The sequence below is a fragment of the Salmo salar genome, chromosome ssa27 (assembly GCF_905237065.1).
Source record: "Salmo salar chromosome ssa27, Ssal_v3.1, whole genome shotgun sequence".
NCBI classification, from domain to species: Eukaryota; Metazoa; Chordata; class Actinopteri; order Salmoniformes; family Salmonidae; genus Salmo; species Salmo salar.
The window spans coordinates 34,248,669-34,262,496 of NC_059468.1; the positions used below are offsets into that span (position 1 = coordinate 34,248,669).

A 13,828-nucleotide genomic window follows, 5' to 3' on the forward strand; every position below is an offset into this window, starting at 1 on the left:
GGCAGCAGGAATAATTAAGTCCTCCACAATAGTATGGGGCTTGCCTGTCCTAGCCACTCGGTAGCTCACCATATAAGACACTTCTAGCCCCTACTTATTAATGGTATCTGTTGCTTTTATACATGTCTTACTACTCAAAAGTTGTCTTAATACTCGCTCAAAAAACTCCTTTGGCTTATTTTTCAAATTGGCATGTTTTGTATCTAAATGTCTGTACAAGAGTAAAGGTTTCATCGAGTTGTGAGATAGCACTTTTGCACATATAACACACTGTGGCTGAGGAAAGGCACTACTCCCAATATAAGTGAACCACAAATCAATGTAATGCTCATCATATTTACGCCTCTTCGATGGTCCAACGTCCTTGTCTGTTGTTCGGTGCTTTCCCGGGTAAGGGGGCAGTAGCTCTTCGGCTGCATCATATTCACAACTGTCAGTGTCCATGCTAGCTGGGCTAACAACACATGTAGAATTACTGATGCTAGCATTGGATGTGGTCGTGGAAGCAGAACAACTTGTGTCTTCAACAGGTGCAGGTGTAATACTGCTGGTAGTAGCAGTACTACCAGTAGAGCTGGTATGAGTCTCTATGGACGCGGGCCTTACTTTTGTTAACCATTCATCCATTTTAGAGCAAACAGAATGAGCAGCAGCTACGTTTGGCTACATACAGACCGTTAGTGGAATTCCCACAAGAGAGTAATGGTTAATGTGATAGGATGTTAATTATTTGACTAGGCTACCTGTATTTGACATTGTGTTGTATTTTGCTGATTTTAATTTTGGCAGTGAAATGAGGCTACTCAGGCGAGAAAAAAACCTCACCCAAATGTATATCCCCGTTGGAAAATATAAATGGACTGTTTGAAAATGTGAAGAAAAAAATGTACAATCACACATTTCATCATAATAGATTCACTGTAGAAATATAATAACTAAAATGATTTCTAGGAGATAGATTCACTTCCCTCAGTATGTTGTATTTGAACCAACTCACCCCCATCTCTGTGGTGTGTAGATCCAGCCTCAGGAGATCAGCCCTCCCCCCACGGCCAACTTGGACCGCTCCAACGACAAGGTATATGAGAACGTGACAGGCCTGGTCAAGGCTGTTATAGAGATGTCCAGTAAGATCCAGCCAGCCCCTCCAGAGGAGTACGTCCCAATGGTCAAGGTAAGGCTAGCTTCAATCGATGCCGATAAAAGACAACATTTGTTGTTGAATCATCATCATCATTATATGCTGATCAAGAGGATATTATTGTCAAGTGATACTGGTTTGTAAGCCGTTCTAGCTTTGTTTTTCTATTACAGTGATATACTGGTTATTTTTACAGGAGGTGGGACTAGCGTTGAGAACCCTATTGGCCACAGTGGACGAGACCATACCAGTGTTACCAGCAAGCACACACAGAGAGGTGAGAAACAGCTCTTCATTACAAGTCAACATATTGCTTCTGACTCTGTTGATACTCTGACTGTTGTGTCTGACAACAAACTAACCGGCTTATTTCTCTTATGTGTTCTGACTGTCTTCCTCTGCAGATTGAGATGGCCCAGAAGCTGTTGAACTCTGACCTGGCCGAGCTGATTAACAAGATGAAGCTGGCCCAGCAGTACGTCCTCACCAGCCTGCAGCAGGACTACAAGAAACAGATGCTGACGGCGGCCCACGCCCTGGCCGTAGACGCCAAGAACCTGCTGGATGTCATCGACCAGGCCCGGCTCAAGATGATCCACGCCCAGTCCCGGGGGTCACACTAGCCCCCTCCGACTCCTAGCTCCTTGGGCATGGAAGACCTCTGAGGGGAGGGAGAGGGATATAAGAGGGAAGGGGGTCTGGTGCTGTGGAAATGGGGCTGGTTGGTTTCAGCTCCCATAGCAATCATAGACCGCACAATAAGTCACAAGTCAAGACTGCTCAGCTCGCACCTCGGTCAGGGCTCCTGATACTACAGGATAGAGACAGAACTGGTCACTCGACTCAATCGTACCCTTCCACCCCCTTCCTGAAAACTGTTTTATAGGCTTCTGTTCTGTCTGTCGCTGCTCTCCAGAATGTTTGGAGATCAGTTACATACAATCTCTTCTGTTTTATTCGATGTGTCTGCGTCTTGGTTGTGCCGATTGTTTTTTTTTATCCAGAGATTCAGCTCACATCATCAGATGTCGTCTTCTTCCAGGTGGCTGATAATAATCACAGATCTGATCTGGAAATAGAAAAAAATTCCAACTGGAAGATTTGAACCATTGAAGAACTACAAGCTATATTTGATTAACATTTTATTTCTGAGAGATCTCAGTGGTTGGGATGTCTGTGTTAAACACTATTACCTAAGGTGTGCTACAGAATCAAAGTATATTATGACTGTTTTGGACGCTCGTCATTTGTATTTGTTGGCCATTCTCTGACCCACGGACTTGGCACCTCTCGACACAGTCAATAATAAAATATCACAAAATGAATGATATTTCTTTTTATTAAACACAAATGTCACATGCCACTTTTTAAGTTAACTAATAATTAATATACAAAGATATATATTTTTAAGCATTCAGCATTTCTGGGATTTAAATGTTATGAGAGGCTTATTTTCCTCATTGTAAGCTTCCAGCGCATTTAAGTTCCACAGTGGAGATGAACTATCATGTGATATGAATCATCTAATAGTTTGGCAGTTAAAACCCCTGTCCCATTGCTAGTCATTTTCTTATCACTGAAACTGTTTTTGTATATTTAAACCAAGTCTGGTGTTACACAAACCTTCTTTTGATTTGATCCCTATTTCTTGGGTTGTTCGTATTCATTAGTGCACACCGTAGCAAAACAATTTGCAACGGAAAACAAAAACAAGCATCTCTTATTGGACAACTTCAGGTAGTCCCTTCCTGTTCCAGTACATTTTCTTGTTTGGTGCCAAATGAATATGACCATGGTTTACGCAGATTCTGCCCTTCCTTTAGACCAGGGTTTCCTAACTCAGTCCTGGCGACCCACCTGGTTGACCATTTTGTTTTTTGCCCTAAAACTACACCTCTGATTCAAAACTTGATGATGAGTTGGTTATTTGAATCAGCGGTGTAGTTCTAGGGTAAAAATCTAAATGTGCACTCAGTGGGTGCCCCAGGACCCAGTTTGGGAAAACCCTGCTTTAGACCACGTGTCAAACTCATTCCACGAAGGGCTGAGTATCTGCAGGTTTTCGCTCCTCCCTTGTACACTGAACAAGAATATAAACGCAATATGCAACAATTTCAAAGATTTGAATGAGTCAATTTAAATACATTCAATAGGTCCTAATCTATAGATTTCACGACTGTGAATACAGATATGCATCTGCTGGTCAAAGATACCTTTAAAAAAAAAAAAAGAGGGGCATGGATCAGAAAATCTGTTAGTATTTGGTGTGTCCACCATTTGTCTCTTGCAGCGTGACACATCTCCTTCACATAGAGTTGATCAGGCTGTTGATTGTGGCCTGTGGAATGTTGTCACATTCCTCTTCAATGGCCGTGCGAAGTTTCTGGATATTGGCGGGAACTGGAACACGCTGTCGTACACCAAACATGCTCAATGGTTAACATGTCTGGTGAGTATGCAGGCCATGGAAGAACTGGGACATGTTCAGCTTCCAGGAAGTGTGTACAGATCCTTGTGACACGGGGCGGTGCATTATCATGCTGAAACATGAGGTGATGGCAGTGGATGAATGGCACGACCATGGGCCTCAGGATCTTGTCACTGTATCTGAAATTGCCATCGATAAAATGCAATTGTATTTGTTGTCCGTAGCTTATGCCTGCCCCATACCATAACACCACCGCCACCATGGGGCTCTCTGTTCACAATGTTGACATCAGCAAACCACTCATCCACACAACACCATACACGCCATCTGCCCGTTACAGTTGAAACCAGGATTCATCCATGAAGAGCACACTTCTCCAACGTGCCAGTGGCCATCGAAGGTGAGCATTTGTCTGAGTTTGTGAGGCCAGTTAGACGTACTGACAAATTCTCTAAAACAAAGTTAAAGGCGGCTTATGGTAAAGAAATTAACATTCAATTCTCTGGCAACAACTCTTGTGGACATTCCTGCAGTCAGCATGCCAATTGCACACTCCCTCAAAACTTGACACATCTGTGGCGTTGTGATAAAACAGCACATTTTAGAGTGGCCTTTTGTCCACAGAACAAGTTCTACCTGTTTAATGATCATTAGCTTTTTTATCAGCTTCTTGATATGCCACACCTGTCAGGTGGATGGATTATCTTGGCACAGGATAAATGCTCACTAACAGGTATGTAAATAAATTTGTACACAACATTTGAGAGAAGCTTTTTGTGTGCATGTCAAATTTCTGGGATCTTTTATTTCAGCTCATGGAACCAACACTATGTTTTTGTTCAGTATACTTGATTGATGAATTAAGGTCACTAATTAGTAAAGAACTCCCCTCAACTGGTTGTCTCGGTCTTATTGAAAGGAAAAAAAGACACTCAGCACTCCATGGAATGAGTTTGGCACCCCTGATATATAGACCGTAGTCGACTTTATTCTACCCTATCACAGTGGTTACCAACTCCAGTACTCCCAACAGTACATGTTTTTTTGTGGCCCCGGACAAGCACACCCAATTCTATTTAACTAATCATCAAGCCCTTGATAAGTTGAATCAGGTGTTTCTGTCCGGGGCTACAACAAAAATGTGTGCTATTGTGGATACCAGAGGACTGGAGTTGGGAACCACTGCCCTATCATGTGTACAATCTCCATCAAACCACAAGGGGGTAGAAATTATTCTCAGGAATAACCTGTAGTTCCTTAAAACTAATAAAATGTGTCGTTCTTGGTCTTCAGAATTGTTTGTTGGGTGATTTGAAATCAAAACCCATTCATTTTTTTATGTGAGGAATTATGCAACAAGGTCACCAGTTTGAATCCCAATGCGGCATGTTCTCCAACAAATCATTTGTAATCTGCATCCTAAATGACTGACTGAACAGATGTGAGGAAATAATAGGTGCAGTGGATTAGGTCACAGGTTCTAGAGCTCCATTCAAATGTAAAGCTTATTTCAGATTGAGCCGACATGCAGCATTTACCGTAGATGCAGTCTCCACTAAAGTGGAAGCATTTCCTTTACACTTCAATCATGCTGTAAGGATGAACTTCCGTGATGCGGATTGACTTTCTTCAAGGTGTTACTGTATTTATAGCCCTAGTAACGTGATCAAGACTACCCAAAAACCACAATGTGATGTAGGTCAAGATCTCACCTTTGCCATCAAGACAAGACCGTACAAAAAGGTTTGAGCCAATTTCAATGACGCATAGGATGTCATAATAGCAGGATTACTGATTAGAAAAACCTCTATCCTATATTCATAATCTACTTCAGGGTACAGTATTCCACCTATTGGAGATGTTATTTTGTTCACAGGTGATCACATTTAATGTCTTTATCCCATAATGTATTTCAAATAGCACTTGTACCAAAGGTGTTCAAATGAAACCACACATATCGCCATTTCAGTTTCTTTGATTTTATTAGTTACAAAAAACTGGTTTAGTCGAAAAGACCGAAACCCATGTCGTCATCGGAACCCTCCTCGGATTCTTCCTTTTTCTCCTCCTTCTTCTCCTCCTTGACTAATACAGGAAAACAAGGTATGGCATCAGTACATGTATAGTGAAATACATATCCTTACAGCTGTCATATTAGAACAATAATCACAAATGACTAAACAGACACCCTTTTTACCAAAACGTCTGATTCATGACGCGTTCAAAACCAGGAACTCTGACCTACGAGCGTTCAGGACAACTGGGAACTCAAAACAAGTTCTGACCGAGGGAAATCAGTTAACGGCTATCCAACTCGGAATTCCTATCCAGAAATTCTGGCATCTTTCTAGAGCTACGACTTTTTGACTTAGTCTTTATCTCTGCGTCTTAAAAGCACCAAATTGGGCCAATAAATTAGGTAAAAACTGATCCATTAGTGACAAACTGGCTCAATAAGAGCTATGGATAAACACCAGGTACAGTATTGTTTAGAAACTGACATGGTGGTGGTGCAAGCCTGGCCCTGATTCAGAGCGGCAGTGGAAACCATGCTACTAGGGCTGCGCCTAGTAGTCGGACAAAACTGGCATCGTAACAGATATGGGCAATTTTCTGGATACGATTATGATCAGAGCAACAAAACAAATTGATCAGTGATCGTTAAGTTATTTTCGGGTGCCAGAAAGCATCTCGTCAGTCACAGTTTCTAAACCATACTGTACTGTCTGAGTCAGTCATGTGCGTGGTCTAAATAACTAGACTGGATAGTTTCCCTGTCTGTAAAGAGATGGGCGGGCTGCACGGGCTCGGATCATTTCACATACACTTTCTCGCATGTTTTCGGTCTGATCATTCAGATTGCTGCCGTCTTCTATGATAAATCACATGGCGAGGGCATTTGCTGTCAATGTGCATAATATCTAACAAGTGGGGCGAGGGTAGGGAAAAGACTAAACGCTAATGCGCATTCTAACTGAATGACAGCAAATTTGTATGCCCACTGCAAGTTGAGAACAGACACACCCTCCACACACTGCTTCTAATATGCAGTGAGGTATTTAGTCAACATCTATTTAGGCATATTAAAATACATTTTTTTCTGATCACGAGTATCATCTGATCTGACGTCCAACTGTCAATTTACGAATATGAGTATGACCATGTCGACACACCTGCTACCATCTACCTGTTACCATCTCCAAGTCTAGCCGGTGCTTGCTAGCACCAGAGATGTTTGAAACAGAGGTCTGAATCTTCGTTGTGAGTGTTACAAGAAGTAAAAGCATGTCGTTTGTTTTTAAAATCACTAACGGTGGTAAGCACTGGCTCACATGGAAACCATGTTACTGTGGCCCTGCAGGTGAAACCTTGGCCCACTGAACAACACAGTGGCCCTCTAGGACTGTAGCCCCATGCCCCTGGTAAAGGGGGGTGAAACCCTGGTGTCCTTTAGTTACCTGGTGCGTCTGCTGCAGGGGCGGCGCCTCCAGCAGCAGCAGGGGCAGCTCCACCACCGGCACCCACGTTGCAGATCAGGCTGCCAATGTCCACGCTGGCCAGAGCCTGTAACACAAACAGGATAGGGTCAGACATGATGCCGCCTTTACACAATAATTACTACCACGTCATAGCATCATGGTTTACAGAGAGCAACTAAGTACTGTCACCATTCGACATTAAACAAGGTTCACACAAAACAGTGAGATGGAAGGTTTTACACCATAGATATGAAGGAATAAGTCAGAAACTACACAGAATAATTCTCAATGAACCCCTGTACGTAATCCTGCATGTGTGTAGGGTGATGGACAAAAGGGCTTGACTCACCTTGGAGAACAGACTGGGCCAGAAAGGCTCAATAGTCACATTGGCAGCCTTGATGAGAGCCATCAACTTGTCCTCCTGCAAATGATAATATTACACATTACAGACCTCTACTGTGGAAGCATGAAGACAAAACCACTAACAGTATTTGGCTTGTTGTTGGTTAGCCTTGGACCAGGTTAGTAAGTAGTTGGCCAATGCCAAAAGGGGTGGGAAACACTCTGTATGAGTAAGCCAACTTGTTGGCTGCTTTGATCGCATTCACCGGCGTCAGTTTACTAGGCTAGCTAGCCAAGTTATCATGGTAACGTTATAGGAAGAATGTTTCAAATAGTTACATTTGGCTAACAATTTTCCATAGATCTGACTATGGCGCCTGGGTTAACTAGCAGGCTATCGTAGCGATGCTTACAGCAACAACACATTGCTGGCTACAGACTAGAAGACACACATGATGTCTGTGGCGGTAACTAACGTTAGCGAACTGATAGCATGTTAGTTAGCTAGTGACATTGACGGCTAATTAGCTGTAATTTTGTACAGCTAAGGCTATAATATAGTTGGCGTTGCTACAATCCCTTCATATTTATTCAGACTCAGCTACACACTACCCCGGAAGTAGACGATCCAAGTAAGGCTGGTTAGCTGAACAAGAGGCCGGTCAAGGCACCATTTCAAGCGGGACTTACTGTGACGGTGACTTCATCGTCGTGGAGGATGAGGGCAGAGTAAATACAAGCGAGCTCAGATACAGATGCCATCTTTCTGTGTAGGTTTTATAGTTTTGGGGTCGGATGCCTAAATTTAGTGGTGCTAGTCGCCGGATTGTGGGCCTTAGCTTCAAGAGAAGAACCAAGCACCTTAGGCACGTTTACTTCCAACTTGGATTTTAGCGGAAAGAGAATGAGAAAGGGCGGGACATGGTGTATATACTAATCAACGTCACTTCTATGGGAGGAGTCAATGCAAATGACTTACGACCAAAACTTTGGATGACTTGTAGAATGAACAAATAAACCCAGAAAGCAATTTTTTTTTTTTTTTTTTTTTAAACCACAGATTAATCTTCGTTTTACTCTTTACATAGGATCAAACCAATTCACATAGGATCAAACCCATTTACCTGTATATAGCCTCATTATTGTTATTTTATTGTGTTACTTTTTTCTTACTTCAGTTTTTTTTATAGTTTATTTTTGTAGCAAATATTGTCAGAATTTTTGGTTAAGGGCTTGTAAGTAAGCATTTCATGGTAAGGTGTTGTATTCCGCACATGTGACAAGTACAATTTGATTTGATTTGATAAAATTTGATTTGAGTTATATGACACAATACAAAACACGATCACAGCCAAAGCCATAGAAATACAATAAATAGATTTTATTACTGCACAACATTTTCACACTATTCAATATATATATTTATATATATATATACACAATATTAACAATACTGTATATAACAATATATATGAGAGCTGTATTTGTTTGGGAAATATAATATACTGTGAATATTACAATAAATTGTTGCCTGTTGTGCTGGAGGCTCTGTCATCACCATGTCATGGATTGGAAATAACAGTTGGATACATTTGAATAGCACTTTATTTGAGGAAAAGCGGAGGAGGCTCAAAAGGAGGAGGACACTGGTGGTTTTCATGGTTCTGTTGGTGGCAGCATTCTGACATTTTAGGACCAACTCTCTAAAGAAAGATCCACCCAAATGAAATATGAAGAGACACTCCTTCCCTTTGTCCTTAAAGTATCAGCCTGAAGATAGTTGCTCTTAGTAACGTGATAATTATGGTCTGGTGCAGAGATTCATCTCATTATAGGTGTCACTGAACAGTAGCAAGAGCACCATTACCAGCGGGTAGTGTTGCTCTGCCTTGCATGCAATCTCAGGGAGTGATGCCACTGCCCCACGTGAGTCTCAGGCTCAGCTGGCTCCATTTGACAGCACCCGGTTATGGCCCTCACCCAGGGTTATGGAAAAGTTTAGGGTAGACTGGGCTCTCAAACTCTGGCAGGCAGCCAGTCTATGAGATGGACAACTCTAATTACAAAGCCACAAGTCCTCAACGACTGACCAGGCGGATACAGGAGTCCCATTTCCCAAATGTCTGACCAGGCGGATACAGGAGTCCCATCTCCCAAACGTCTGACCAGGCGGATACAGGAGTCCCATCTCCCAAACGACTGACCAGGCGGATACAGGAGTCCCATTTCCCAAACGTCTGACCAGGCGGATACAGGAGTCCCATTTCCCAAACGTCTGACCAGGCGGATACTGAAGTCCCATCTCCCAAATGTCTGGAAAGGCGGATGAAGGCGGCAACTGATAACTGCCGAAATCGTATGCACTCACTACTGTAAGTCGCTCTGGAGCTTCTGATAAAGGACTAGAATGTAAATGTAATACAATGTCCTGGTTCAGCAACCAGGAAGTTATTCTACATGAGAACTTGTTCAGAACAACAACCAGGAAGTTATTCTACATGAGAACTGGTTCAGAACAGCAACCAGGAAGTTATTCTCCATGAGAACTGGTTCAGAACAGTCTCAGAAGAGTTCAATAAACAAGAAAATAGCAGAGATACAAGTATTTGTGATTCAGGTCAAATATAGCCTTTTTCTTATATTTTCAAGCACTGAAGCGTTTATGTTTTGTATTTACTCGTTGCGATTTGTAACTATAACACTCTGTAGCTTTATAATTCATTTTTGTAACCGAATGCCTCTATTCAATCAGATCTGCTTTAGCTGACATCTCCATAGCGGTTGTTTTGGCGGTGCCAGAGGTTGAACTGCGTTAAAGTTGTCCAATCCACAAGTGGCTCCAGGCATTATACCTAAAGCGGACATTGCCATTGGCTGCACGGAGTCACATTTTATACATGGGCTCTATTCAGTCTTTATAGCTGAAGGGTTACAGATTCCCCAATAGAAATGTAAAGGTTATTTCAGATTGAGCCGACATAGGCAGCGTTTACTGTGAATGCATTCTCTGCTAAAGCAGGACCATTGCCTTTAAATTGAAGTAATGCTGTAAAACTGAAGTTCCATGATGCGGATTGAATAGAACCCTAACAGAAATCCCATGCAACCTTGTTTACATGTTTGAACACTGGAATGTGAGATGTAATCTACACCTCGATTAGGATGATGGAAATTAAATGAGTTAATTGAATGATTTTTTTCAATTTGAGGATAATTATTTATATATAGCTTATGCTTTCTCGCTCTGAACTTGTAATGCAAGTGGGGTGGGTGTGACTTCGTGACAGTGGTGGAGTTTGAGTTGCATGGCCAGGTACCCCAAGTGGGTGGATGTTTCCCTTAAGGACCTATGGAAGGGTCTAAAATGAGCAAACTCCACTCATCCAGGACACCGGGCCATGCAAAACGAACTCAACCATTGCTAGCAAAGTTTAGGCCTGCACGGTGTCTTTATTTGCAAGATTCATTCTGTGCCAACACACATCGAATTCTGAAAAGTGAACATTTATCTGTGAAGGGGGTCGCCCTGGTAGTAGGTTTTTATACAGTACCCAAGACCAGTCTTTGAGTAAATCTGAGCATGGGAAAAAGAGCTACTGCCTAAATACTGTAATGCAGGTTTGATTGAATGGAGCCCTTAACTCTTACAGTGAAAAGGATGTCCTGTTGTCTGCCTGTCATCCTATACACAGGTATGTGACATCAACCGACACCAGGCAGGGTAAAACTCCAATATCATCGTCTGTGTTTGTCTTTCAGTTCATTGTTACAAGGCCATCATCATCACTACTTTAAACATTGGTGGATGGAGACATGTCAAACTAATGACCGGGTGTGTTTTTAGGATGAAATTATTGCATCTTATTTTTATGCCAGAACATATTTGTACACATTTCAGTCTTGCCTTTTGGCAAAGATACTAGGCCTACTGCCTTTCTTCAGCATATAAAATGACAGCCATAGAGGTTAAACAAAAATTTAAAAAAACACCAGCAGAGATTAACACTCATATTTATTTCAGTTGTTCATATTCATTCATTTCGAAAACTTGATTCCGAGACACAGAACCAGCACAGATAGGAAAACGTTTTATTTCTTTCTATCCGACATAGATCCTGAGGATGAGCAACAACAACAACAAAAAACCCAGCAAAGATGAACCCACATATTGATTTCAGTTGTTCATTCATTCATTTCAAAAACGTCACAGAGTTTCACAGAGACAGAACCAGGCCAGATATGAGAAAAGACAAGCTGAGCAACAGGAAGTTGAGTCCAGAGACTGATGAACCGTTGACGTTACAGAGGTCAGTCTGACAGCAGCTGACCTGGCTCCCCATTAAGACTCCTAGGTTGATGTTGTTTGAGCTGGCTGAAATACAGTCCAAGCTGGTGGTGCAGCCCTTAGAAATGGTCTTGACCCCCACTGGTGACAGACAGTGGAAGATTGATGAACTGGTTAAGATGAACTGGTTAAAGGGCTGGCAGATTGATTGATTGAGTCTATAACTGATAAGAGAAACAGTGAGGTATAATTTATTTTATATACTGACATGACAGAATTATTGACAATACTTATTTCAGTTTTCACTAACCTACATAGGCAAAGTGACTGGTACCTCTGCGCAAAACCCTACCTACAAAGAGATGTATTCATGTATCTATTCATTTACAGAGTATCTGTGCTCTTACTGATTTGGGCGACGGTGGTCATGCAGGTGTCACCTTGGAAAAAGCAGTACTCTTCTTGCTGGTTGCACTGAGCATTGCTGTTTATGCCAACACAGGCATAACACCGCAGTGCCTCCACTGAAACACCATAATGAAACACACAGTATACGTGTAAAACATCACTGAAATTCTTTAGATATTGACAGAACACACAATTCGAACTACACAGAAATCCAGTAATTAGATTACAATGAAAATCATGCGCACAATACACATGATTTAGGCAATATACCATGATGATAGATAATTCATTCCAAAATCCATACCTGTAACGTTCCCAAACAAAATGGGCATTAGTAACACAAGAATGGTCTTCATGACTGATAATGTGAGTTCTGGGGATTTTCTCTTGCTGTAATAAAGTTGCCTCGTCTCTGCTGGGGGTTTAAATAGCCAGGTGTGTTTGAGAAAGTCTACAGTTTGTTACCAAGCAGAATCCACAACAATATTCAGAACCATTGTGTAGCATGGAAGATTTGTGATATCTTGTTTCATTCACTCCCTATAATTACTGTATACCACAGTTAACAAACAAAAAAATACTCAAACATTGGAGGCTGCTGAGGGGAGAACGACACATTGTAATGTCTGGAACAGAGAGAATAGAACAAAACACATGGGTACCATTCCACTCTGTCCACTACCATGAGACCAGCCTCCTGTGTAAGGCTGATTAGTGGATATAGAGTGGCTTCAGTCAAACTGGATGTCACACCTTGTGTTTCATGAGTCTGAACATAACCAAATGAGCTAATTAAATTAGATAACCAAGTGGTTTCACTCATGGTTGTAAACATCCGGTTTGTGGGGGACTGATTTGGGGGGTTGGTAATTAGGTAGGGGTGTGTTCTCTTGTGGCTGTGGGCTTTAGTTATGTTAATTAAGACTATACATTAGAGTGCATTAGGTTTGTGTGGGTGTTGTCTGTGATTGATGTCTGTTTAGATCATATGATGTAACGTCGGGTAGAACCTGACCCAGGAGTCATGACTTATATCCGATCTGTGATTAGGGACTGAATGGTATTTGTACTTACAATATTAATTGACATATTAACATTTGTAACATATAATATTATTAGATTATATTTGTAATCTCATTGAAGATCTTTTGCACATATGAACATAATTCTATCCACTGATGCTGCAGACAGTTTCCAGGTGATGATGGAAAATGTCTGTTGTTCAGAGACATGTCATCACATACACATAAATCACATTGTGGCCAGTTAAGTTTATGATAAGAACTCAGTCCTGCCAGTGATCAACTGACAAGTTCTAATCCAACATAGCTCTCTACTCACCTACAAGTGGATAAACCACTTACTCTAACAGATGTTTGGTGAAAAAATAGACCATAATCAGTGTAGAGAAACTTGGCATACTTTTTTGAACAGTCTTTTCACTTACGGGATACAATAGATCACCCCAGAATACTTTGCAAGGGTGAAATCTGCATAAACATTGTTGATTGGCTGTTTTTTAGTTTTTAATTTTTTTTATTAAAACGAAGCAACGCATGATTTATATTTACAACGACAGGGGGTGCACCATTCCTGGAGGTACTGCAATACCAGGTCCATGCGTGGAGTGGACGGAGCAAGCCTCTATTCCATCTCCCTGTTCCAAAAATCTATTTAATATATGCTCCCCATGTATCAGATATTAAACTAATGAGAACAGATTTTTTCTTTTGAAAAGGTTT

At 41.5% G+C, this 13,828-nt stretch overlaps 3 protein-coding genes and 1 pseudogene across 16 annotated transcripts in view; 1 reads left to right on the top strand and 3 right to left on the bottom strand.

Moving 5' to 3' along the window:
* LOC106588992 (focal adhesion kinase 1) overlaps positions 1–2,466 on the top strand; it is a 252,781-nt gene extending 250,315 nt beyond the window's left edge. For all 13 annotated transcript variants that reach the window (XM_014178602.2, XM_014178603.2, XM_014178600.2 and 10 more), the window contains 3 exons: positions 1,019–1,174; positions 1,338–1,418; positions 1,546–2,466. In XM_014178602.2, the coding sequence (XP_014034077.2) occupies positions 1,019–1,174; positions 1,338–1,418; positions 1,546–1,764 (456 nt within the window). In that variant the 3' untranslated portion in view covers positions 1,765–2,466. The remainder of the gene's footprint in view (positions 1–1,018; positions 1,175–1,337; positions 1,419–1,545) is intronic.
* Positions 2,467–5,532: 3,066 nt separating this feature from the next.
* LOC106588994 (60S acidic ribosomal protein P1) lies at positions 5,533–8,331 on the bottom strand. Its single transcript, XM_014178608.2, has 4 exons — positions 8,084–8,331; positions 7,398–7,472; positions 7,028–7,133; positions 5,533–5,654 (listed from the first exon to the last, which is right to left on the bottom strand). Exons 1-4 carry the CDS (start codon positions 8,153–8,155, stop codon positions 5,572–5,574), a joined length of 336 nt encoding a protein of 111 aa, XP_014034083.1. The 5' UTR covers positions 8,156–8,331; the 3' UTR covers positions 5,533–5,571.
* Positions 8,332–11,387: 3,056 nt separating this feature from the next.
* On the bottom strand, positions 11,388–12,529 carry LOC106588985 (lymphocyte antigen 6 family member E). Of its 2 annotated transcripts, none has more exons than XM_014178578.2 (3): positions 12,391–12,529; positions 12,086–12,202; positions 11,388–11,819 (listed from the first exon to the last, which is right to left on the bottom strand). In XM_014178578.2, exons 1-3 carry the CDS (start codon positions 12,440–12,442, stop codon positions 11,608–11,610), a joined length of 381 nt encoding a protein of 126 aa, XP_014034053.2. In that variant the 5' UTR covers positions 12,443–12,529; the 3' UTR covers positions 11,388–11,607. The 2 variants fall into 2 exon arrangements, with proteins under 2 accessions (XP_014034053.2, XP_014034054.2); XM_014178579.2 differs by having other exon boundaries at positions 12,119–12,202; positions 12,391–12,486.
* A 1,134-nt stretch (positions 12,530–13,663) lies between these two features.
* LOC123731014 (uncharacterized) lies at positions 13,664–13,828 on the bottom strand (annotated as a pseudogene).

Coding starts and splice junctions, on each gene's coding strand:
- LOC106588985 (XM_014178578.2), bottom strand. CDS start 12,442: ATGAAGACCATTCTTGTGTTACTAATGCCCATTTTGTTTGGGAACGTT. Junction 12,203..12,390: donor TTTGTTTGGGAACGTTACAG/GTATGGATTTTG, acceptor ATGGTGTTTCAG/TGGAGGCACTGCGGTGTTAT. Junction 11,820..12,085: donor GACCACCGTCGCCCAAATCA/GTAAGAGCACAG, acceptor GTCTGTCACCAG/TGGGGGTCAAGACCATTTCT.
- LOC106588994 (XM_014178608.2), bottom strand. CDS start 8,155: ATGGCATCTGTATCTGAGCTCGCTTGTATTTACTCTGCCCTCATCCTC. Junction 7,473..8,083: donor ACGATGAAGTCACCGTCACA/GTAAGTCCCGCT, acceptor TATCATTTGCAG/GAGGACAAGTTGATGGCTCT. Junction 7,134..7,397: donor GGCCCAGTCTGTTCTCCAAG/GTGAGTCAAGCC, acceptor TTTGTGTTACAG/GCTCTGGCCAGCGTGGACAT.